Here is a 24,427-nt window from a genome sequence, read left to right as displayed (position 1 = left end):
CGGCCGGCCCCGGCCCCGCGGCCCCCGCGGCCCGCGCGCCCGGCGCCGCCCCCTCGGCCCTCGCGGCCCGCGGAGCAGGGGGAGGCGGAGTCTCCGCCGCGGCCGAGCCCGCCCCAGGCCCCTCGGCGGGCGTGGGGCAACCTGACCGCCGAGCTGGGCCGCTTCCGCGGCACGGTGCAGGACCTGGAGCGTCACCTGCGGGCTCACGGCTACCCACTGCGAGCCAACCAGACCTACACGTCGGTGGCGCACCACATCCACGAATACTTGCAGCGGCGTCGCTCCCCTGCACCCCCGCCCGGTCGCCCCCACCCCACCGCCAGCCCCGACTCGGGCACCTGGAAGCGGGACTCCAACCAGGGCATCTACGGCCTCTCGCCCAAAGGCGTCGACCGGGTGGCGGCGCCCCGCCACCCCAAGCCCGAGGTGCTGGGCACTTCCGCCGACGGCGCGCTCTTCGTGTCGCTCGACGGGCTCCGCGGCCACTTCGAGCGCGTGGTGCTGCGCTGGCGGCCGCAGCCGCCCGCGGAGGGCCCCGCCGGGGAGCTGACCGTGCCGGGCACCGAGCGCACCGTCAGTCTGCCCGATCTCAAGCCCGGCACCACCTACCACGTGGAGGTCCACGGGGTGCGATCAGGGCAGACCTCCAAGTCCTACGCCTTCATCACCACCACAGGTAGCGTGGGTGGGGCCGCGCGACCCCCCACCCCCTGCCCAGTCTCACCTGCCATCGGAGTCTATGAGTGCCTCCCACTGCCTCACTGCTCAGGCTGCCACTACCCCTCCTTTGATTTGCCCTTCTGCTTTCCAGCCCTCCCTGGTTCAGGCTCCGGGGGATCCCCACACCTTCCTGTGTCCCTGGAAACCCCCTCCACCCTCAGGATCCTGGTGGATACCCCAGGCCAAGGAGACCTGGTCTTTGGAATTTTCTGATTTTCACTTGGGTTCTTAGGACGCTTCTGCCAGGAATCCTGTTCCAGGCAATAGAAGGGTCATTTGATGGGAGGGCCAGTGTCTGCAAAGATTCTCTGGAGCAGTTTGGGTGGGGTAGGGAGTGAAGCCAGTGGTTTCCCACTCTGACTCACTGTGGTGAGGGTAGCTGACAACTGTGGTCAGTGGTTACTATTTTCCACACTTTGGCCCTAACCTCAAAGGGACCATCGGAACTGCTTGGGGGTGGCCTTGAAACCGTTAGGCAGCATGGGTAGGTGAGAGGTGAAGCCACTGCTTCTTGGGCTGGCTTTCCAGACCTCCTGGCTCAATTCACGCTTGTCTCTCCCACAGGAACGGCATCCTGGCTCAGGGAGGGGCGCCCTGTGGCTTTGGGGGGAGGGGTTATGGACCTCTTCTTCCCCCATAGGGCCCAGATGTCACCGGAGCTGGATGTCCACTCCTCTCTCTTCTGACTGCCCACTGTCTCTTGAGTCTTCCTTAACACCACCGTCTTCTCCTTTCTTCCAGGCTTCTCACTGCAGCACTAATGGAGGCCAGGACCACTGCCCAGTGGGGAGGGTTTCCCATGGGAAGGGAGCTAGGAGCCTTGTGGGAGGAGGGATGGCAGACTTAGTTCTATTTGTGACCTGCAGGCCCGTCTGTGCAGGGCTATAGTGGATGTTTGGGACAATGAGGTGACCCAGGGGGTGATCCAGGAGCGACAAAGGGAAAGTCTGAAGACTCTTAGAAGCCAGAGAGCAAAACCTGGGGACTGCGGTCTCCTTGCTGGCTCTCATACTCGACTCTCCTGTTTTTCTCGCCCTGCCTCTTCCCAGGGTCCTCCCTCTCAGGCCTCATGGGGGCCACTGATGAGCCTCCTCCCTCAGGCCCTTCAACAACTCAAGGGGCTCAGGCTCCTGTCCTGCAGCAGCGCCCCCAGGAGCTGGCCGAGTTGAGGGTGCTGGGCAAAGACAAGACAGGGCGCCTCCGAGTGGCCTGGACCGCCCAGCCTGACACCTTTACCCACTTCCAGCTGCGCCTACGGGTGCCCGAAGGGCCAGGGGCCCATGAGGAGCTACTGCCAGGGGATGTCCGTCAGGCTCTGGTGCCCTCACCCCCTCCCGAATCCCCCTACGAGCTGTCACTTCGTGGGATCCCTCCCGATGGCGAGCCCTCTGCCCCTCTCATCTACCAAGGCATTATGGGTACATCCTGGACTCTGCTCAAGTCCAGTGTCCTGAGGCTGGGGGAGGGGCTGGGCCATTAGGACTTCAGGGGTGGGATGAAGACCAGAGGGCAGGGCTGGTGTTTGGGTCGAGGCAGTAGGAGAAACAAGGAGAGAAAAGGAGTTGAGGGCTCAGAGGCAAGAGGGATGGGGAAAGTCTTAGTACAACGAAAGGGTGGATCAGAGAGGGGAGTCCTTCCAGATAAATAGATGAGAGGAGAAAAGTCAAAACGTGGGACAAAGATTCAGGGAGAGAGACTGTTGGTCCCTGGCTCTCCACTTGCAGCTTTCTTTGCGTAGAAGTGTCCCGCCCCCACTTCCTGGTCACTCCTCTGCCCCTCTCTGCCCCCTGTGTCTCTCAGGGTGGGTGTGGGAAAGCCTCTGGCCCCGAGGATACTGATCCTCAGCCCCCTCCTCCCTTTCCCTTCTCTCAAGCCCCTGCCATCCCCTCACTGGACAGACTAGGACACCTTGTCCCCCTACCGTGCAAGCCCGGCCTGCAGTGCCCCATGGTCCCATCAGCCAGTTCCCGCTAGGGGTGGAGGTTCCCTGGGGAGGGCGCTCCACGGCCACTGGGACTGCACAGATGGATGAGGTTTGTGGAACCCGGGCAGGAGACTGGGGCTCCTGGCATTCACAGTTTCTCCTGGTCTCCCTTTATGGGACTTGGGTAGCCAGCTCTCCCTGCAACTCCAGATCTCTCACCAGTGAGAGAGTGGCAAGGGAGAAAGACGTTCAGGTGGACTAAGGCATCTCCAGGCTGCTCTGAAGCAGCAATGCTTTGGAACTCTTAGGAAGAACCTCAGGGGACCCGAAACTCCCTCAGAGTGTTGGTGTGTAGAGGGCCTGGGACCTTTGTGAGTGGGGAGGAAGTTATCACAGGGAAGAGCAGAAGCTCTCTCTCCAGAATAGACATTTGGGAGAAATGCCCCCCTTCTTAGAAAGGCTGGTCCCAGAGAACTGAGGGCAGGGAATGGAGCATCAAGGGAGGGAGCCGTCCAGCATGGAGGGAGCCAATGGGCAGAGGAGAGGGACGGAGAGCAGGGACAAGACAGTGCTTGAGCCCACGTGCTTTGTTTTTGCACCACCCCTCCCCCAACTCCAGACAAGGATGGGGAGAAACCTGGGAAGCCCTTGGCCCCACCTCGCCTGGGCAAGCTGACAGTGACAGACGTGACCTCGGACTCCCTGCTTCTGCACTGGACAGTCCCTGAGGGCGAGTTCGATTCCTTCGTGATCCAGTACAAAGACAGGGACAGGCCCCAGGTGGTGCCTGTAGAGGGGCCCCAGCGCTCCGCCCTCATCTCCAACCTGGACGTCGGCCGCAAGTACAAATTTGTCCTGTACGGGCTCGTGGGCAAGAAGAGGCACGGCCCCCTGGTGGCTGAAGCCAAGATCTGTGAGTGACAGGGGTCACCCAGGCCCTGCCCCTGCCCTCTGCGCAGTGCTGATGGAGGTCTCCCCAGTGCTTTGGGAACTCCCAGAAGTCTTCCTGGAGGCAGTGGTGCCTGAGCTGAATCCTAAAGGGAAAATTGTGGTGGGTCAGGCAGGGAGGTTGAGGAGGGCAGTGCCAACAGAGGAAGCTGTGGAGAGTGAGGCAGGAGTGAGAGTGGCCCTGTAAGAGAATCAAAGTCTCTCTTCCGGATGCCAGTGGAGGGCACCTGGGGGCTGAGGACACTGGTCTCACTGATCTCCATTGTCTGAGTGAGTCACTTAGGCCTCATTTGAGGACCCTAGGGGGCCTCCGAAGTGCTTGAAGTGAGAGCGTGACCCGATTCAATATTTATCTTACAAATAGCTCTGAGGCTGCTGCAGAGGACAGCTGGAGAAGTGAGCTAGGAACCGGCAAGCGAGGATGCTGGCCTGGCGGGGATGGTGGCAGTGAGGCTGGGGTTGGGTGGGGTGAAGGAGAGTGAGGAGGCCCAGGCACCCCACGCTTCTGGATCCGGCAGTCCTGTTCCCCGAGGCAAGGAGCAGCAGATGTGAGGAACGGTGGAAGAGTGCAGCAACTTAGACAGCTTTCGAGCAGTTAAGTGTCATATGTGTTCAAGATGTTCTAAGAGAATGATCACACTTAATCCTCACAAGCAGCCCTGTGAGGCATACTCATTTCACAGATGAGGAAAGGGGCGGCACAGAGAGGGCAAGGCCACTCGGGCAGAAAGTGAGGGGCCCAGAGCGCTCTCCCGCTGCCCTCCTGGGACTGGAGAGCAAAGGAAAGGCCTGAGCATGGAGCATGTCCCAGTGAGCAGAAGCCAGGGTGGGGAGGCAGGGAGAAGAGACATGGCCCCTGGGACCCTAGAGGTGGCCGTCACTCATGGCATGAATAGAGGATCGGGAGTCTGCAGGGCAGCCTGAGGGGGGAACTGGGGAGAGGAATGCCAAAATGAAGGGCGCGGTCAGACATGTCAGATTCCGTAAGAGTGACTCAGGGCTGCAGAGTGTCCACAGGATTTAGCAACGGCGAGGTCACCACTGACCCTGGTGGGAGCTGCTGGTGGAGGGCAGGGCTGGGTTGGGAGGGCGATGAAGGTGAGGACATGAGTACAAGCATCTCTGTCTGGAATCTGGGCTGGAGTGGAAAGCGAAGAGGGAGGGTGGAGACTGGAGGGCGATGCAGCCGAGTGGAGGCGTTCGCGTAAATCCTGAGGGTATAGCTGATGGAGTGAGAGTGGGAGCAGATAAAGTGGGGCCCAGAGCACAGTTGTGGGGGGCTCTCCCACATGAAAATGCTCCAAGGACCAAGCGTCCCTCTCTTGGAGAGGAAATCAGCTAGTCGTTAGGTCTGGAAGCAGTGGAGGCTGTCCTGGAAGACTTCCCTGGCTGTGGAGATGTGGAAGAGGCTCACTGCACTTCCTTCTCTTTGAAGCCCCTCTCCAGGCTGCGCAATAACTGAGGGCCACACTAATCCATACAGCGGGCTTCCCTGGTGACTCAGCGGTAAAGAATCTCCCTGCCAATGCAGGAGGTTCAGGTTCGATTCTTGGGTTGGGAAGATCCCCTGGAGGAGGGCATGGCAACCCACTACAGTATTCTTGCCTGGAGAATTCCATGGACAGGGGAGCCTGGCAGGCTACAGTCCATGGGGTGGCAAAGAGTCAGACACGGCTTAGCAACTAAACAACAACCGTTAAGACAGTGCTTTCATGCCACGTCAGATGAGCTGCCTGTCCTTTTAGGTGGGCATAGCTGCTTGCCAGGGCGCACAGCGTGGCAAGCAGAGTGCTGGCTGGATTTCAGTGCGTCCGTGTTGTCTTCACCATGCACCTTTGTGCAGAGAACAGCCTGCGCAGTCTCACACAGCATTCCTAGGGAGGAGACGGATTTCTTCTTCTCTTTTGACCCGTGTCCCTCCCTTCTCTCCCACCTCCTCTTCCTAGTGTCTCAGACTGATCCCAACCCAGTGACTCCACCCCGCCTGGGGAAGCTGTGGGTGACTGATCCCACCCCAGACTCACTGCACCTCTCCTGGACTGTCCCTGAGGGCCAGTTTGACTCCTTCGTGGTCCAGTACAGGGACAGGGACGGCCGGCCGCAGGTGGTGCCCGTGGAAGGGCCCGAGCGCTCCATCATTATCTCCCCGCTGGACCCTGACCACAAGTACAGATTCACTCTGTTTGGGATTGCCAACAAGAAGCGGCACGGCCCCCTCACGGCCGATGGCACCACCGGTGAGTGGCAGCCTCCTAAGCCCCCAGCCTTACAGGGGGGCTGACCCCTAAGGCTGACGGCTCCCAGCCTTCCACATGCCTGCCCTCAGCCAGGAGCTGGCTGGAGCCTCCCAGTGAGATGGCTGACTTGGAATCCTGGCCCAGCTTTTGGGCTCAGGGCCAGCCAGCCTCCCCCGCACTGCTGGGCCCCTTTCATCCTGTTCAGCTGCTCCCCGAGGCCCAGAAGGTGTGTCATACTCTGGCTGTGCCAGGCTTCTCAGAGTTCAGTGCTCATGCTAATCAAGTAGAGACCCCCACAGGTGTGACAAGCCTTCCAAACCCCAGGCCCCAATCCTGGGGTTCTGCCAGTTCAGCCCCGCCTGGGCCTTCTTATTTACAGCCCCAGAGAAGAAAGAGGAGTCCCGCCACCCAGAGCCCCCAGGGCAGCCCCTGCTGGGGGAGCTGACACTGGCTGGTGCCACTGCAGACTCCCTCCGCCTCTCCTGGACGGTGGCCCAGGGCTCTTTCGACTCCTTTGTGGTCCAGTACAAGGATGCCCAGGGGCGGCCCCAAACAGTGCCCGTCAGGGGTGATGAGAATGAGGTCACCATCCCTGGCCTGGAGCCTGACCGGAAGTATAAGATGAACCTCTACGGGCTTCATGGCAGGCAGCGCGTGGGGCCCGTGTCCGTGGTGGCCACCACAGGTGAGTCAGGCCTCCCTCGCCCACCAACCCCCAGCCCTCTGAGTGGGACCTGGCCCCAGACCCTTGGCGCCTCTCTCCACCTTCTCTTCCTCGGCTCCAATTCTGCCAAAGCCTCAGCCATCTCCTTCCCCACATCCCAGGATTTTGCATCCAGCCGCCAGCCCCTGACATCTTTCTTGGCCCTGCCTCTCCACCTCCAAGGACAGGCCCGTTTTCCACCATTCTGAGCACCAAGAATCATCCATCCCTGCCAGGCTGTGCTCCCCCTGGGTACCCTCAGCCACTGGGTTCTTTCCTCACACCCTTTGCTTACCACCTTCTCCTGGCTGAGGCTGTGGTCTTTTCTGAGCTTCTGTTACCTTCTGCCCACACCCTCCCTCCACCGATGCTCTGTTCAGAACTGGCAAATCCAAGGGCCATGAACTCCACATTTCCCCAGCCCCCCTGACTCGCTGAGTCCCAGCCAGCTTGAAGCAGGGCAAAGGGCTCACTTTCAGCCCCCAGCCCTGCAGTCCTCCTAAGGCCCAACCTCCCCCATCCAGCACATTTCCCTGACTGTGTAGCATTGTGGTTGGGAGTATGGGCTCTAGGGCCAACTGCCTGTATCTTAATCCTAGCTTTGGGATCTTGTGCAACTTAATGAGTCTCTCTGGGCCTCAGCTTTCTCACCTGTCAAACGGGGATAACAAGGGTAATGGCTTCACAGAGGTCTTAGAATTAAATGAGTTCATACACACATGGCACTTAGTGCCGAGCACGTCAGAACTGCTACTGAAGAGTAAGCCATCATTTCTCCCCAACTCTCTCCCTTCCCAGTATCCTCTTCTCTCCACCTTTCCACCTTCCCCTTCCCTGTCGGGGTTATCATTCTTGCTTGCTGCTTCCTCTATCTTCTGTGCCCAAAGTGGTCCCCCATGGGCCAGGGAGTGGGTCACAGAAGGGCTGGCTTCCCTTGTGCCAGTCTCCCCACCTCATGGAGCCTCAGCAGAGAACTGGCTACTGCAGACGGTGGGTGGATGCCCTCGTGGCTGTGATTCTAGCCCCAGCCAGGGAGGAGCACGGCTCTCCTCAGCCCCCAGCCTCATTCCCATACCCTTTCCCCTACTCTTGTCTGAAGTAGAGGAAGAGACAGGGCTGCCCGGGGACTGTCCTGGTCAGTGGGGTGAGGGGAGCTGGGCAACCCTGGGGAGGGGCAGGAACTGACAGGGGAAACTGCAAGCAGGACAAGTCCTTGCTGCCCCCTTGTCTTCCTGGGGTCAGCACAGCCCATGAACACAGCATGGAAGAATTCCTCAGTTTCCTCTCACACTGCCTCACCTCCTTTCTCAGACACAAGAGCCCAGCCAGTGCAATTGGCCAGCAGTACACGATGGGGTTTAGGGGCCTGTCTCAGAGCTGTCTCCTTCAGTGAGTCACTGAACGGCTAATACAAAAGCTACAGGAACCCCTAAGCCAACAGCTTGTAGAGTATACTTGCCAAATGTACTTTATGTCAGGATTAATGTCACCAGCAAAGCATGTCACCTGAGAGCCTAATCTCTTCCCTCAGCCCCCCAGGAAGTCCTGGATGAGACCCCCAGCGCCACAGAGATGGAGGAAACCCCCAGCCCCACAGAACCCAGCACAGAGGCCCCAGAGCCCCCCAAGAAGCCCCTCCTGGGGGAGCTGATGGTGACAGGATCCTCCCCGGACTCGCTGAGCCTCTCCTGGACTGTCCCCCGCGGCCACTTTGACTCCTTCACCGTCCAGTACAGAGACGGGGATGGGCAACCCAAGGTGGTGAGGGTGCCTGGGGACGAGGACGGGGTCACCATCTCGGACCTGGAGCCAGACCACAAGTACAAGATGAACCTGTATGGCTTCCACGACCGCCAGCGTGTGGGCCCCGTCTCTGTCATCGGGGTGACCAGTGAGTGGACGGTGGAAGCCCCAGGATGGGACCTAGGGGAGATCACCCCCTCAGGTGATGGGGGAGTGGGGTGCGGGAGGCCCCTCTCCTCGAGGCTGAGCCATGGTGACCTTTGTGGGTCTTCCTGGGCAGAGAAGGGCCTCCATGAGCTGTGCCGGTGACAGAGCCAATCCCCAGAGCTGACACCGTGGGCTCCAGGCGTGTCTGTGAGGTGTGGACCAAGCAGGACCACCAGCCTCCTTAGGCTTCTCTGAACTGACCTCAGGGTCCCCAGTGGGGACCATGGCTTAGGAGGAGACCCAAGGACATCTCCTGGGGACCCTGCCTCACCCTCTGTGTGTCCTTTCTTCTCAGCTACAGAGGAAGAGACCCCCAGCCCCACAGAGATGGAGGAGACCCCCAGCCCCACGGAGATGGAGGAGACCTCCAGCCCCACAGAGGTGGAGGAGACCCCCAGCCCCACGGAGCCCAGCACAGAGGCCCCAGAGCCCCCCGAGGAGCCCCTCCTGGGGGAACTGACGGTGACGGGATCCTCCCCAGACTCGCTGAGCCTCTCCTGGACCGTCCCCCAGGGCCACTTCGACTCCTTCACCGTCCAGTACAAGGGCAGGGATGGGCCCCAGGTGGTGCGTGTCGGGGGCGAGGAGACTGAGGTGACCGTTGGGGGCCTGGAGCCCAGACGCAAGTACAAGATGAACCTGTACGGCCTGCACGGGGGGCGGCGCATGGGCCCTGTGTCCACCGTGGGCGTGACCGGTGAGTGAGGGTGGGGCCCTTGCCTGCTTTCCTCCCATCCAGGGCCCCCAGCCTCCCTGTGGCGTTGCCCTCCCTCGCTGCCATGGAACCCCCTGCTTGGGGACGACCTGGAAAGAACAGCTCACTGGGGACTGGGCTACAACCAGCTTCACCACCTTGAGCAAGTTTTCAACTTACTGTGTTTGTTTCCTCAGCAGTAAAATGGGGATAATAATGCCCACCTCGCAGAACTGTTGTGAGATTGAGTTAGCGCAGGCCTGGCTCAGAGTAAGCATGCTGGTGGTGTTGGCCACTACGATGATTACATTTGGCCTTACCCTGGGGTCTGCTCTGTCCCCTTTGGCTGGTTCAGCTTCTTAGAATGTGCATGAGACATTGGCCTCTTCACCAGGGCTGCTGGAAACTTCCTTTATGACTCATCCAGTGAGTGATTACAGCAAGGAAGACTGTCCCTCCACCCAGGCACAGGGCCCCTCAGCCACCACAGAGGCCCCCCCTGGGCACCCACTCTGCAGAGCCCCAGGGCCAGGCCCAGGCCCCAGACAGGCCTCTGTGACCCTCCTGCTGGTCTGCCCAGCTTGGCCCCAGGGACAAGGCATTTCTTTTCTCCTTTGTTCACTGAAACAAAGACACAGATTTTTCAAAAGCAACTTTTGTTCTAAAGGGAAAGATTTTTAAAAGCAGAGAAACATGTTTCCGGAACATGGTTTCTGTATTTCTCAAAGGGACTTGGTTGGCTTAGTGTCCAGAATCTTTCACCCCTGATTTCTTTTCTTTCTTCAGTCAGCACAGAGAGTAGGGAGAGGGGAAAGCCTCAGTGGGTTAGTGTCCTGCGGGCCTGAAGTAGAAAGGTGGAGGCTTGTGTCAGGCCTAGGACATGTGGCCGAGGTTTCTCCTGGGGTCACCCTAGGTCCATTTGTCTGTCTGGGGCAGCCACGCTGGTCCCTGGGCACCTGCGTGCATGCTAAGTTGCTTCAGTTGTGTCTGACTCTTTGCAACCCTATGGACTGTAGCCCACCAGGTTCCTCTGTCCATGGGATTCTCCAGACAAGAATATTGGAGTGGGTTGCCATGCCCTCCTCTAGGGGATCTTCTCCACCCAGGGATCAAACCTGCGTTTCTTATGTCACCTGCATTGGCAGGCGGGTTCTTTACCACTAGCTCCACTTGGGAAGCCCGGTTCCCAGGTAAGGACAGACTATGTTGGGCACTGACTGAAGCAGTGCAGTGGAGGACAGTTGAGTCTTGGAATCAAAGAAACTGCATTCCATTCCTGGCTTCTCAGTTCTATGCTGTGCAATGGAGCTCATTATCCAAGCAGGAAGGCGATGGGCAGCTGGAGCCCGCTGAGCTGACCAAGGGACTATGCCTGGCACACAGCACGTGCTAAGCCGTTGCTAGGAGAAGAACTAACATGCAGCTTTAGAAACATTACTAAATTGGGAAAGGATTTTACCAAAGGCAGCATGGGGTCTGCGGTACTCACAGGTAGTTATCATTCCACCTCCCCCAGTTGAGACAGAGCACCAAGGATAAGGGTTGATGGTGAGGACAGTTTCTCTCTCGTGGCAAGAAGTGCAGAGAGGGTGAAAGCAAGCAGGAAATGGAAGCTACAGGAGCAACAGAGTTGGAACGCAAATTAAATGGAACACAACGCCTGGCCTGGCTCCTGGACCTGGGAGAAGCTCAGTACATGGTGGTTACTCCCTCCCGCCTTCAGCTGCCTCCATCCCTGCCCTTCCCACTCAGACTTACTTCTGTCCTCCTGAGGCCTTATCACCAGCCCATTTTTACTTTTTACTTTAATTTAAAAAAATTCTTTTTTGATCAAGCTGCATGGCTTATAGGATTTTAGAATCAGAGATTGAACCCATGCCGCCTACAGTGGAAGCATCAAGCCCTAACCAAGAACCACCAGGGGATTCCCATGCCAGCCCCCCTCCCCCTTTCAAGTCTATTTACTTATTTTTAACTGTTCTGGGTCTTCATTGCTTCACAGGCTTTTCTCTGGTTGCGGTGCGTGGGCTTCCCATTGCGGTGGCTTCTCTTGTTGAGGAGCACGGGCTCTAGGCATGCCGGCTTCAGGAGCTGTGGCTCGAGGGCTCAGTGGTTGTGTCTCCCAGGCTCTAGACACAGGCTCCATACTTGTGGTGCATAGGCCTAGTTGCTCTGTGGCATGCAGGATCCTCCACCACTGGCAAGTGGATTCTTTACCACTGAGCCACCAGGGAAGCCCACCAGCCCATTTTGAAAGCAGGTGTTATGAGTACAGAGCCTAATCTTATCCTCCCACAGGAACCTGAGAAACAGGATCTTGGGAACCCACCCACCTAGCCACCCCTCTGCTACTTGCCTCTTGGGACCACTTTCCAGGCTGGTCCTAATAAGCAGTGCCTCCTACACTCAGCTTACTCTGGGGCAATGGGGGCTAGCAGGTCCTGAGCTCAGCCTCTCCCAGATGTGCATACCACTCATTAATTTAACAGACCTTTGTGGAGCACCCACGGGGTGGTGGTGCTGGGAACACAGTAGGGAACAAGGCAAGGCTCCTCCCAGGAGCTCACATTCTGTCAGAGGAGACAGGCGCCAAATTGCACAAATATGTCTGTAGGACTGTGTGTGAGACAGTGACAAGAGCTGGGGAGAAAAGCAAAGCCCAGTAGGCGAGACGGTGAGTGGGTGGGAAGCAGGCTGGAAAGGGACTCTCTGAAGAAGGACCTGCCGGAGGGAGAGGACAAGCCACGTAGGCCTCTGGGGAAGAGCTTCCGGGCAGAGGGAATGTCTGAGGACCAACGAGGATTGTTTTGGAATGAGGAGGGTGGTGTGAGAGGTAAACATGTGGGGCCTCGGAGGGAGGTCACTGTAAGGACTTGGCTTTTTGCTCTAAGTGAGATGGAAGCCATGGCGGGAACAGGCTTTGACTAATGAGCTAACAGTGGGGAACACAGTGAAGAGGGGAGCGGGGGGGATTTAGGAGACTGTGCTATAATCCAGTAAGAGCCGTGTGCTTAGAGGAGGTGAGTGGTAGTCGCTCAGTCCTGTCCAACTCTTTGCAACCCCATGGACTGTATCCTGCCAGGTTCCTCTGTCCATGAAATTCTCCAGGCAAGAATACTGGAGGAGGTTGCCATTTCCTTTTCCAACTTAGAGGGGGTGGTGGTGGACTTAAGGAGTAGGGAAGTCAGCTTCTGGAAGCAGTGCCGACAGGACTTACTCGCAGGCCGGCCATGGGGTGGAGGAGAGGACTCAGGGATGACTCTGACAGTGAAGCGGTGGTTTTGATGAGGTGGGAAGGCTGTGGAAGGAACAGGAGTTGCGGGGGGGAAGCCCCTGAACTCGGCTTTGGACTGGAATTGGGGATCAGTTAGGCACCCAAGGAAGATGCTGAGCACACCCAAGTCTGGGGGTCAGCTGGGAGGTCTGGCTGGAGGACTTGGAGCCAGAGATGGGCAGATGGGCCTTCAGCCACTTTCCCAGGGTCTCGTGGTGACTGACACCCCTCCCCACCAAGCACAGCCCCAGATTCTGGCAGGCACTTAGTGAAGCCTTGTCGGCCAGACAGATGTTGCCAATCAGTGTAGTCTTACATCATAACCACCCCGTGGGCACCACCACAACAACGCAGATAATTGCTACCAAAGGGAAGAGGGGCTTTTCCTGACAGCCTCCCCCATTTTTGTCTCAGCTCCACAAGCAGAAGAGACTCCTCCGGCTACCGAGCCCCCCAAGGAGCCGCGCCTCGGGGAGCTGATAGTGACAGATGAGACCCCCAGCTCCGTGGGCCTCGCGTGGACAGTCCCGGAGGGCCAGTTTGACTCTTTCATGGTCCAGTACAAGGACAGGGACGGGCAACCCCACGTGGTCTCTGTAGCCGCAGACCAGCGAGAGGCCACTGTCTCCGGGCTAGAGCCTGAGCGCAAATACAGGATGAATATGTACGGGCTCCATGGTGGGCAGCGCGTGGGCCCCCTCTCCGTGGTGGCCCTGACCGGTGAGTGAGGGCGGGTCAAGGCAGTCCCCATCCCTGGTCACCCGGGGCCACCTCACCTCCCCAGCATCTCGCTCAGATCCTCCCCAGTTACAGGCATGTGGTCTGTTCCCTGACCCCAGGGATCCTCTTGGGAGCTGGAACCTTCCCTGTCTTCCAGTCTCTATCTCTGCTCTGCCTCCTCCCCCAGGCAGAGTTGTCTTCCTCCCCTCCGACCAGGTCCAGCCAGATGCTATCTCTCTGATCATCCACAGCTGTTTCCTCCCCTCTCTTCACAACCCCGCTGTGACTTGGACCAGCTACCACCTCCCCCTGCTGCCCTTTTTCACTGGGGTTAAACAACACACATCCCTCGAATCTTTTCTCAGAGGCCCTCGACCCCCCTGGCCTGAGCTGTGTTCCCCTCTGGCCAACCCAGAGTCTTCCTTCCTCAGGGAGATGGCCCTTGCTCTCCACTCCCAGCATCTCCCGCTCCTGCCGTGTCCCGCTCCTCATGCCTTCTAGGGACAGGCCACTACCATTTCTGTGCTGTGGTGTCTATGAAACCGGTGAACCCCTTTCAGAGCAATGTCTTAAAATCTATAAAGTAGAATGCATAGGATTTTACCATACCATACCGATTCTATTGATATCCAATTATCAAAGGTATTTTAAAATTCAAATTTATGATTTAGCAATACAGGAACTTCACTGTTAGTTCATTAAATAGCAAGAAACTTGTGGCCTGTTGAATAACCTATTTAGAAGCAGTGATGAGTGTAAAGAGTGTTTTGGAGTTTCTGCAGTAATTCTAAGCTGATGTGACAGCATCTGTGATTCCTATTGGTGACAGTCACGAGCACTGCTAGTACCACCGTGTTGGTTTCCTATATGCATCACTGAAGGAAATGCTAGAGGCCAGTGAAAATAGAGATGTAACTGCTCCCTGTCTCAGTTCAACACCCCCTGGAGGCCCTCGGAGCCCAGGAGCCCTGCGAGGGGGGAGTTCTCCCGCTGGAGATCTCAGCCATGTTCTCTGTCTCCCTGGATCCTAGCTCCCGTCCCTCCAGCCCCAGTCACAGAGCCCCCCGTGGAGCCACGCCTGGGGGAGCTGACGGTGACGGACGTGACCCCGGACTCCGTGGGCCTCTCCTGGACTGTCCCCGAGGGCGAATTCGACTCCTTCTTGGTCCAGTACAAGGACAGGGACGGGCAGCCGCAGGTGGTGCCTGTGGCCGCCGACCAGCGCGAGGTCACCGTCCCCGGCCTGGAGCCCAGTAGGAAATACAAGTTCCTGCTCTTTGGGATCCGAGATGGGAAACGCCGCAGCACAGTCTCTGTGGAGGCAAAGACAGGTGAGCGGGACCCCCATGAAGCTGAGGTCCCAGCCCCTCCGTCCTTCCCCGCTGCCTGAACACCTCTCCTTTCCGCCTGTTTCCCTTTCATCCACCTCTTCCTTTTTATTTGAAAAGCCCTGCTGCCTTCTCCCTTCCCAGTCAGATGGGAACTAAGAAAATGGAGTGGGTTCCTGATCAGTTCCCCCTGCTGACTTTCACCTCTTCTCATAATTCCTACTTCCGTTCAATGGGGGAGGCACCTCCAGGACCCTTCCTGGAAGGTGGAAGCAGGACTGGGAAGCAAGGGCGGGAGGCCAGAGCTGTTCCACATCCAAGTCTCAGCCTTGTGTAGCCATCACCTCCTGAGAGAGCGCTTTCCATTGACCCTCACCCTGGTTTCCCGCCCTACCGGCCCAGGCACTCTGGGTCCCTTATCTACCTCTCCAGAGGGACCGCTTTCCGCCCCTGCCCTCTTCCTGGAGCTCAGAAACACCAGAAGAACCCAAGACTGGCTGCCCAGTCCAGCCCAGTCGGGCCCAGCCCAGCTATGCCCCTTTCCTGGATTTTGATCCAGGCCCTCCCCTGCCCCTGGGGGTTCCCAGTTGCCAGAGAACTCTCACAATAACAATGCTGTCAGCGTCCTCGCTGTCCAGGAAGGCAAAAGGCCAGCTCCTTCTCAGGCCCCGGGCTGGCTTCTTGGGCAGACACCAGATCCTTCTCCTGTCTGAGCATTCTTCTTCTCCTTGTACCCCTCCTCACACAAAAGCAGTCCCAAGTCCTCCGTCAGGTCCTAGGAGGGTCACCGTCATAATATCCTACCTCCCCACCAGCTCTCTGCCCCCCAGGGACCTGTACCCCCTCTGATGTCCCCAGGACCCTTGGATTTTCCCAAAGAACAGTCAAATCACGAACAGTGGATTCCTTGGTTAAAGAAACAAGCAGATGAAGCCTGTGATAAGCTGCACCCTGCCAAGGAAATGGTCTCTATCAGGTAGCTAGAGTCTGGATAACAAGTGGAATAAGATAAATAGGAAACTAGGGAATCACCTCTCCCAGGACAGAAGGCTGCTCCCTGCGCTGGTTGAAGAACAGAGGCATGGCCAGATGAGGATGCTGGCAGGCATGTGATGGTGATGGAAATATCTGAGGGAAGCACTGATCATTTGGGCAGTTCTAGATTTTTCCAACTCCAGAGGAAGGCAGTCAAGGAGTCATTTTGGAAAAAAAAATAAACACCAGAAACTTTCCTCTCTGTCAGTTGGCCGAGGTGACGCCAGCCCAGGAGCCCCACCCCGCCTTGGGGAGCTGTGGGTGACAGACCCCACCCCAGACTCACTGCGCCTCTCCTGGACGGTCCCTGAGGGCCACTTCGACTCCTTTGTGGTCCAGTTCAAGGACAGGGATGGGCCTCATGTGGTGTCTGTGGACGGCCACGAACGCTCGGTCACCATCAGCCCTCTGGACTCCGGCCGCAAGTACAGATTCCTAGTCTACGGCCTCCTGGGCAAGAGGCGCCATGGCCCCCTCACTGCCGAGGGCACCACAGGTGAGGGCAGCCCCTTCGGGAGGTGGCTTTGATCTGGAGGGCCCCCTGGGGAGAGTCGCTGTAGCCACTTGTGGTGGCTGTCCAACATGGTTGCTGTTTGGCTCTGGTTGTCTGGCTGGAATCCTGGCCATCTCCTTGCACAAGCCTGAAGACCCAGCCCTGCAGGGCTCAGCCACAGCTCAATCCCATCTTTGGATCTCTCAGTCCTTCCTTGCAGGGTCACCCAGCCTTCCAGAAACAACCATTTCCCCTCTGTGTTTCCATCTCAGAGACCCGCAGAGCTGTGGCTGAGGCTGGAACAAAGCGTCCTTCAAAACCACGTCTGGGGGAGGAGCTGCAGGTGACCGGTGTGACATCAGACTCCGTGGGCCTCTCATGGACGGTCCCCGAGGGCCACTTCGACTCCTTTGTGATCCAGTACAGGGACAGAGACGGGCAACCCCAGGTGGTGCCCGTGGAGGGCAGCCGCAGGGAGGTCAGGGTCTCGGGCCTGGATCCTGCCCGCAGGTACAAGCTGCTGCTCTACGGCCTGTCCAGGGACAAGCGAGTGGGTCCCATCTCCGCCATCGCCGTGACCGGTGAGTTCAGCCGGGGGAATTCGCTGTCCCTCCTTCCCACCTGGCTCTCCTGGTCTGATGGAGTCAGGATTTCTGAGCTTCCTGTACCCCTTCTTTTGGGGGGAGAGGTCAGCTTCATAGAGGCATAATTCACATACGATAAAATTCACCCATTTTAAGAGCATAATTGAGTGAGTTTGGGTGGATGGTCATGATCATTGGTCTAAGTCATGACCATTACCACAACAAAGATAGAGAACATTGACTCTAGAGGTTTCCCCTTGCTCCTGGGCTGTCAGTTTCCCCGATTCCAGCTTCTGGCAACCACTAATTGCTTTCTGTCATTAGAGTTTTGCCTTTTTAAGTGTTTGGCTTAACAGACTCATACGGTACATAGTTTTGTGTGTTTTTCCTGCACTTAGCATGATGCTTTTGAAGTTCATCTCTGGGTATCAGTAGTTGGTCCTTTTTATTACTGATCTCTTGTCCTTTCCTCCTTCCCTCCATCCGTCCTCTTGGAGAGTCTTGGTGCAGCCACAGACCACTCACCCCTCTCTACCTGTCTCTCAGAACCAGCCCCCAGGGAAGAAATCGAAGCAGAGGCTGCAACCTTTAGTCCTCCAGCATCTGAGCCCCGTCTGGGGGAGATGACTCTGGAGGAGGCCACCCCACACAGCCTGCATCTCTCCTGGACGGCAACTGAGGGAGAATTTGACTCCTTCGAGGTCCAATACACAGACGAGGATGGGCAACTCCAAGAAGTTAATGTAGGGGGCAACCAGCATGACATCACCATCTCTGACCTGGAATCTGACCACAGATATCTGGTGAGCCTGTACGGTTTCCACGACGGGCAACGTGTTGGTCCTGCCCACATCGAGGCCATGACAGGTGAGCAAAAGAGCTCTGCCCACTCAGCTTCCTTCCAGGGGGCCATGAGGGCCCAGAGGAGGCCGAGGCCCCACAGCCTCTGTGCCCTTCTCTCAGGCCCTGTTCTCTCCATGTCTGTGTTCAGCCCCAAGAGAGGAGGAGGATGAACCTTCAGAATCTCTCTCTACCACCCAAGCCCCGTCCACCGCAGTCCCTGAGCCTCCCACCAAGCCCCGCCTGGGGGAAGTGACCGTGATGGACACCACCCCCGACTCCCTGAGCCTCTCCTGGACCATCCCCGAGGGCCAGTTCGACCACTTCCTGATCCAGTACAAGAACGGGGACGGGCAGCCCAAGGCAGTGAGGGTGCCCGGGGACGAGGACGAGGTCACCATCTCCGGCCTGGAGCCAGACCACAAGTACAAGATGAACCTGTACGGCTTCCACGACCGCCAGCGTGTGGGCCCCGTCTCTGTCATCGGGGTGACCAGTGAGTGGACGGTGGAAGCCCCAGGATGGGACCTAGTGGGGAGATCACCCCCTCAGATGATGGGGGAGTGGGGTGCGGGAGGCCCCCCTCTCATCGAGGCTGAGCCGTGGTGACCTTTGTGTGTCCTCCTGGGCAGAGAAGGGCCTCCGTGAGCCATGCTGGTGGCGGTCCTAGTCTCCACAGCTGACCTCAGAGACTCCGGGCATGTCTGTGAGGTGTGGACCAAGCAGGACCACCAGCCTCCTTAGGCTTCTCTGAACTGACTTTAGGGCCTGGAGTTGAAGCCAAGGCTTAGGAGGAGAACCAAGAACGTTTCCTGGGGACCCTGCCTCACCCTCTGTGTGTCCCTTCTTCTCAGCTGCAGAAGAGGAGACCCCCAGCCCCACAGAGATGGAGGAGACCCCCAGCCCCACAGAACCCAGCACAGAGGCCCCGGAGGCCCCCAAGGAGCCCCTCCTGGAGGAGCTGACGGTGACAGGATCCTCCCCGGACTCGCTGAGCCTCTCCTGGACTGTCCCCCAGGGCCACTTCGACTCCTTCACCGTCCAGTACAAGAATGGGGACGGGCAGCCCAAGGTGGTGAGGGTGCCGGGGCATGACAATGGGGTCACCATCTCAGGCCTGGAGCCAGACCACAAGTACAAGATGAACCTGTACGGCTTCCACGACCGCCAGCGCGTGGGCCCCGTTTCTGTCATCGGGGTGACCAGTGAGTGGACGGTGGAAGCCCCAGGATGGGACCTAGTGGGAGGATCACCATCTCAGGTGATGGGGGAGTGGGGTGTGGGAGACCCCTCTCGTCGAGGCTGAGCCGTGGTGACCTTTGTGCGTCCTCCTGGGCAGAGAAGGGCCTCCGTGAGCCATGCTGGTGGTGGCCCTGCTCCCCACAGCTGACCCCAGAGACTCCAGGCATGTCTGTGAGGTGTGGACCGAGCAGGACCACCAGCCTCCTTAGGCTTCTCTGAACTGACCTCAGGGTCCCCAGTGGGGACCATGACTTAGGAGGAGACCCAAGGACATCTCCTAGGGACCCTGCCTCACCCTCTGTGTGTCCTTTCTTCTCAGCTACAGAGGAAGAGACCCCCAGCCCCACAGAGATGGAGGAGACCCCCAGCCCCACAGAGGTGGAGGAGACCCCCAGCCCCACGGAGCCCAGCACAGAGGCCCCAGAGCCCCCCGAGGAGCCCCTCCTGGGGGAGCTGACGGTGACGGGATCCTCCCCAGACTCGCTGAGCCTCTCCTGGACCGTCGCCCAGGGCCACTTCGACTCCTTCACTGTCCAGTACAAGGGCAGGGACGGGCCCCAGGTGGTGCGTGTCGGGGGCCAGGAGACTGAGGTGACCGTTGGGGGCCTGGAGCCCGGACGCAAGTACAAGATGCACCTGTACGGGCTGCACGGGGGGCGGCGCCTGGGCCCCGCGTCCACCGTGGGCGTGACCGGTGAGTGAGGGTGGGGCTTGGGATGAGGTCTCAGGAAAGGTCTCACAGTAGAGCCTCTCGAGTGTCTTCCACTGAAGATCCTAAAACCCCCAAATCTCTAGTTCATTCCTTATCCATTCAGTACTTCAGAAGTGATCTAGGGGCAGGAAGAGGGAGTCCCAGGGAAGTGCTTGCCCTTGAGAGGCTGTTGGGGACTGAGGCCTCCAAGCCAGTCACACATGACCTGTCTGTGGCTCTCTGCCTTGCGCAGAAACTCTGAAAAGAACTCTTTTGGGGTGTTGGGACAAATGCCATGAAATAGTAAATCTCGACAAGTATTTATTATATAAAATTTCAGACATATACCCAAAGGGAAAGAATAACATAATGAATTCCTATGTGTCAATCACCCTGCTTCAACCAAAAAGTACCTCTTGGTCAGTCTAGCTCATCCAGACCCCATCACACTTCCCACCCTCCTCAACTAGAAAATCATCTTTCTTCTTTTTTTTAATGTATTTTATTTTTGGCAATGGTGGGTCTTCCCTGCTACACACAGGTTTTGTCTAGTTGTGGCGAGCAAGGGCTACTCTTTGTTGTGGTACGGGGGCTTCTCATTGCAGCGGCTTCTCTTGTTGCAGAGCTCAGGCTGTAGGTGCCATGGGGTTCAGTAGTTATGACTGGAAGGCTCTAGAGGGCAGGGGCAGTAATTGTGGCACAAGAAGTTCATTGCTCTGCGGCATGTGGGATCTTCCCGGAGCAGGGATTGAACCCATGTCCCCTGTGTGGGCAGGCAGATTCTTAACCACTAGGAAGTCCTAGAATGTTTTCTTTATTAACAGCTTCATTGAGGTATACTTTACACACCATAGAATTCACCTGTTTTAAGCACACAGCTTATCAATTTTAGTGTATTTACAGAGTTGTACAACCATCATCACTGCTGCTACTGCTAAGTCATTTCAGTCATGTCCAACTCTGTGCAACCCCATGGACTGCAGCCTGCCAGGCTCCTCCGCCCATGGGATTTTCCAGGCAAGAGTACTGGAGTGGGGTGCCATTGCCTTCTCCGACCATGATCACTATCTATTAATAATTTTGGAACTTTTCCACCACATTGAGATGAAATCTGGTGTCCAGACCCATTTGCACGCCCATTTCCGATCCCCACAAATCTACTTTCTGCCTCTGTAGATTTGCCTTTTCCGGACACATCATATAACTGGAATCACACAATACCTGCTGTTTCATATCTGACTTCTTTTACCACATTTTAGCATGTTTTTGTGGTTGATCTATGTTGTAGCAGGTAGCAGTACTTCATTCCTTTATAGTCAAGTAATACTCCATTGTATGGATACACTGCTGTAATATTTTAAAACGTATTCTATACACTCTTTACTTCATCATTACATATTTAAGTGTACTGCTCTTTTCAAAAAGACCACTTAAAAGTAACCATGACACAGTGATTGTGCCTTTAAAAACCAGATATTCGGGTATTACTGGTTTCCTGATTCTCTGGTGGCTCAGACGGTAAAGAATCCGCCTGCAGTGCAGAAGATCTAGGTTCGATCCCTGGGTTAGGAAGACCCCCTGGAGGAGGGCATGGCAACCTACTCCAGTATTGTTGCCTGGAGAATCCACATGGACAGAGGAGCCTGGCGGAGTACATCACAGTCCATGGGGTCACAAAGAGTTGAACACGACTGAGCACTCACCTTCCTGATGGTGTCCTAATTGTTCTTTTGCAATTTTTTTTGCTGGAATCAGATCCAATTAAGAAAGATAGGCTGCAATTGGGAGAACTGGGATTTTTAATAGGGTGGGCAGGAAAGGCCCTAAAGAGAAGTTGACGTTTGAATGAAGACTTAAAGGAGGTGTGAACATGAGCCATGCAGACATCTGGGGAAAGAACGTTCAGGCATCGAGGCAAGAGGCCACTTGGCACATTGGATGGACCATAAGGAGGCCACAAAGAGATTGTGATGGCCATAGGTACAGCTGGATCTGAAGTTAGGCCCACAGAGCTGGCCCACTTTCTGGCCTGAACCCAGGAGAGCAGGGCCTCAGCAGGAACGATTCCGTTTGCCTCTCTCCCCAGCCCCAGAAGAGGAGCCCCCTGCTAGCCCTTCTTTGAAGCCACAGCTGGGGGAGCTGACTGTGACAGACGCCACCCCCGACTCCCTGAGCCTCTCCTGGACTGTCCCCGAGGGCCAGTTCGACCACTTCTTAGTCCAATACAAGAATGGAGACGGGCAGCCCAAGGCGGTAAGGGTGCACGGGGACGAGGACGGGGTCACCATCTCGGGCCTGGAGCCAGACCACAAGTACAAGATGAATCTGTACGGCTTCCACGATCGCCAGCGCGTGGGCCCCGTCTCCACTGTCGGTTTAACTGGTGAGTGTGCAGTAGGACACTGGCCCCGAGCTGGGCTCAATTTCCCTTTAATTGCCAGTACTCGTGTTTTTCTCCCGCTGCTCTTGAGCCTGAGCCTCCCAAGCTCCTGGGAGTGGTTCTGTGCCTGTCTTCACTCCAAGCCTTAGTGTCACTTTAGCTGTCTCACCCTTTACACTTTTTGAGTCCTTGAAGAGGGAAGATACCAAGGAAATAATAGATTCAGGCAGACCTGAGGCTGGCCTATTCTCGGCCCCTTAGAGCTGTGTGACTTCGAGAGAGTCACTCAGCCTCTCTGTGCTCCCTTTCGGCATCCTTGCAGAAAAAATACCCTAACTGTCTGGCAGCGTGGGCATGGCTTGGCTCATCCACAGTGTTTGGTAACTACGGCTCCTACTCTTGAGGAAGAAAATTAGTTACTAAAAACCCTTGGGTGAATTCTCATGATTATTATTGATTTCACTGGGTAAACTTGTATTTGATACTGATACACATGGATTCTATGTCAACACGGAACCCTGCTATCATGGATACTGTTACTTCAGTGGTTAACACTAGTCATGCTGGCTTAGTCGCTAAGTTGTGTCCAACTCTTGCGATCCCATGGGCTGGAGCCCACCAGGCTCCTCTGTCCATGGGATTCTCCAGGTGAGAATACGGGAGTGGGTTGCCATTTCCTTCTCCAGAGGAAGATTCCTGACCTAGGAATCGAACCCAGCTCTCCTGCATTGCAGGCAGATTCTTTATTGACTGAACTATGAGGGAAGCCCTGATATTAGTCATATGTGCAACTAAACAAGATATTTTCTCTTCATTAATTACTCCTTATCTTGGCTGTTGGTTGCTTTTGTTAAGTTCCTTTATAGCTATTACCTGCAACATGCTTAAAACCTGGCTCCCAAACACAATGGAGATCTGAAACACGATGATTTTATAATTCAGCTATTTAGCCAGAATAAAACTCTATGCAGAACAAGAAAGACAAAAGAAATCTGTGGGTGTGACGGGTCGTCCCTGCCATAAACTGGCAAGAGAATTAATACGAGGTCCCCAAGCAACCCAACTGCAAAGATGATCTGATTTCCTGTGGTCTCATCTCTGCTGTCAACTGTGGAATCTAAATTAGATTCTCAAGTGCTCAGAAAAGCCTTCTAAACCAGAGGAGGTATTAAAGGAAAATACTTAGGAACCTGAGCACAGGCACCTCCTGACGCAACGTGTCTGCTAGACGTGGTGCTGTTACAAGGCATGAGTCCTGGCCCACTAAGTGAACTCGCTCAGCAGCTCCTGCAGGTCCCATGCTGCACTTGCTGAGGTCAGCGGCATCCCACCATACCATCTGGACATCTCCGCAGTGTGGGCCCTGCCCCTGGAAGCTGAATGTTTAAACTAGGGAAATGAAGTCTTAACCCTGGGGCACTGGCGTCCCAGCTTCAGGGCCCTGGTGTGTCTCGGAGAAATCCCAGAATCCATCCTGTTAGGAGGGAGCTCAGGAAGCATGTCACTATTCTCTTTGTCTCCTGATCCAGCCTCAAAAAAAGACCAAGAAATGACCCCAGCCCCAACAGACCTGCCCACTGTAGCTCCTGAGCCTCCTATCAAGCCCCGCCTGGGGGAGGTGACCGTGACGGATGCCACCCCCGACTCCCTGAGCCTCTCCTGGACCGTCCCCGAGGGCCAGTTCGACCACTTCCTGATCCAGTACAAGAACGGGGACGGGCAGCCCAAGGCGGTGAGGGTGCCCGGGGACGAGGACGAGGTCACCATCTCGGGCCTGGAGCCAGACCACAAGTACAAGATGAACCTGTATGGCTTCCACGACCGCCAGCGCGTGGGCCCCGTCTCTGTCATCGGGATGACCAGTGAGTGGACGGTGGAAGCCCCAGGATGGGACCTAGTGGGGAGATCACCCCCTCAGGTGATGGGGGAGTGGGGTGTGGGAGGCCCCTCTCCTCGAGGCTGAGCCGTGGTGACCTTTGTGGGTCCTCCTGGGCAGAGAAGGGCCTTCGTGAGCCATGCTGGTGGTGGCCCTGGTCCCCACAGCTGACCCCAGAGACTCTGGGCATGTCTGTGAGGTGTGGACCAAGCAGGACCACCAGCCCCAAAGACCAGCTCCTCTGAACTGGTTTCAGGGCCCGGAGTCAAAGCCAAGGCTTAGGAGGAGACCCAAGGACATCTCCTGGGGACCCTGCCTCACCCTCTGTGTGTCCCTTCTTCTCAGCTGCAGAGGAAGAGACCCCCAGCCCCACAGAGATGGAGGAGACCCCCAGCCCCACAGAGGTGGAGGAGACCCCCAGCCCCACGGAGCCCAGCACAGAGGCCCCAGAGCCCCCCGAGGAGCCCCTCCTGGGGCAGCTGACGGTGACAGGATCCTCCCCGGACTCGCTGAGCCTCTCCTGGACCGTCCCCCAGGGCCACTTCGACTCCTTCACCGTCCAGTACAAGGGCAGGGACGGGCCCCAGGTGGTGCGTGTCGGGGGCGAGGAGACTGAGGTGACCGTTGGGGGCCTGGAGCCCAGACGCAAGTACAAGATGAACCTGTACGGCCTGCACGAGGGGCGGCGCGTGGGCCCCGCATCCACCGTGGGCGTGACCGGTGAGTGAGGGCAGGCCTCAGGGGTCTCCGGGGTGGAAATACCTTTTCCTCATGGTGACCTGGTTGAC

At 57.1% G+C, this 24,427-nt stretch overlaps 1 protein-coding gene across 5 annotated transcripts in view; it reads left to right on the top strand.

Annotated features, from left to right (window-relative positions):
• The window catches only part of TNXB (tenascin XB), a 56,352-nt gene that overhangs the window by 18,741 nt on the left and 13,184 nt on the right, over positions 1-24,427 (top strand). Inside the window, exons 7-23 of one of the 5 annotated variants that reach the window (XM_040250350.1) lie at positions 1,770-2,138; positions 3,264-3,557; positions 5,539-5,829; positions 6,209-6,514; positions 8,064-8,423; positions 8,778-9,179; positions 12,865-13,170; positions 14,202-14,501; positions 15,742-16,029; positions 16,299-16,607; positions 17,157-17,477; positions 17,602-17,946; positions 18,305-18,655; positions 19,012-19,386; positions 21,470-21,766; positions 23,293-23,625; positions 23,985-24,359. In XM_040250350.1, the coding sequence (XP_040106284.1) occupies positions 1,770-2,138; positions 3,264-3,557; positions 5,539-5,829; positions 6,209-6,514; positions 8,064-8,423; positions 8,778-9,179; positions 12,865-13,170; positions 14,202-14,501; positions 15,742-16,029; positions 16,299-16,607; positions 17,157-17,477; positions 17,602-17,946; positions 18,305-18,655; positions 19,012-19,386; positions 21,470-21,766; positions 23,293-23,625; positions 23,985-24,359 (5,622 nt within the window). Of the gene's footprint in view, positions 1-119; positions 677-1,769; positions 2,139-3,263; positions 3,558-5,538; positions 5,830-6,208; positions 6,515-8,063; positions 8,424-8,777; positions 9,180-12,864; positions 13,171-14,201; positions 14,502-15,741; positions 16,030-16,298; positions 16,608-17,156; positions 17,478-17,601; positions 17,947-18,304; positions 18,656-19,011; positions 19,387-21,469; positions 21,767-23,292; positions 23,626-23,984; positions 24,360-24,427 lie in introns of those variants that run through there. The other 4 variants (XM_040250347.1, XM_040250348.1, XM_040250346.1 and 1 more) reach the window with 4 other exon arrangements.

This window comes from Oryx dammah, unplaced genomic scaffold (assembly GCF_014754425.2).
Source record: "Oryx dammah isolate SB20612 unplaced genomic scaffold, SCBI_Odam_1.1 HiC_scaffold_11, whole genome shotgun sequence".
Classification (NCBI taxonomy): domain Eukaryota; kingdom Metazoa; phylum Chordata; class Mammalia; order Artiodactyla; family Bovidae; genus Oryx; species Oryx dammah.
This window is presented reverse-complemented; position numbering and strand designations above follow the sequence as displayed.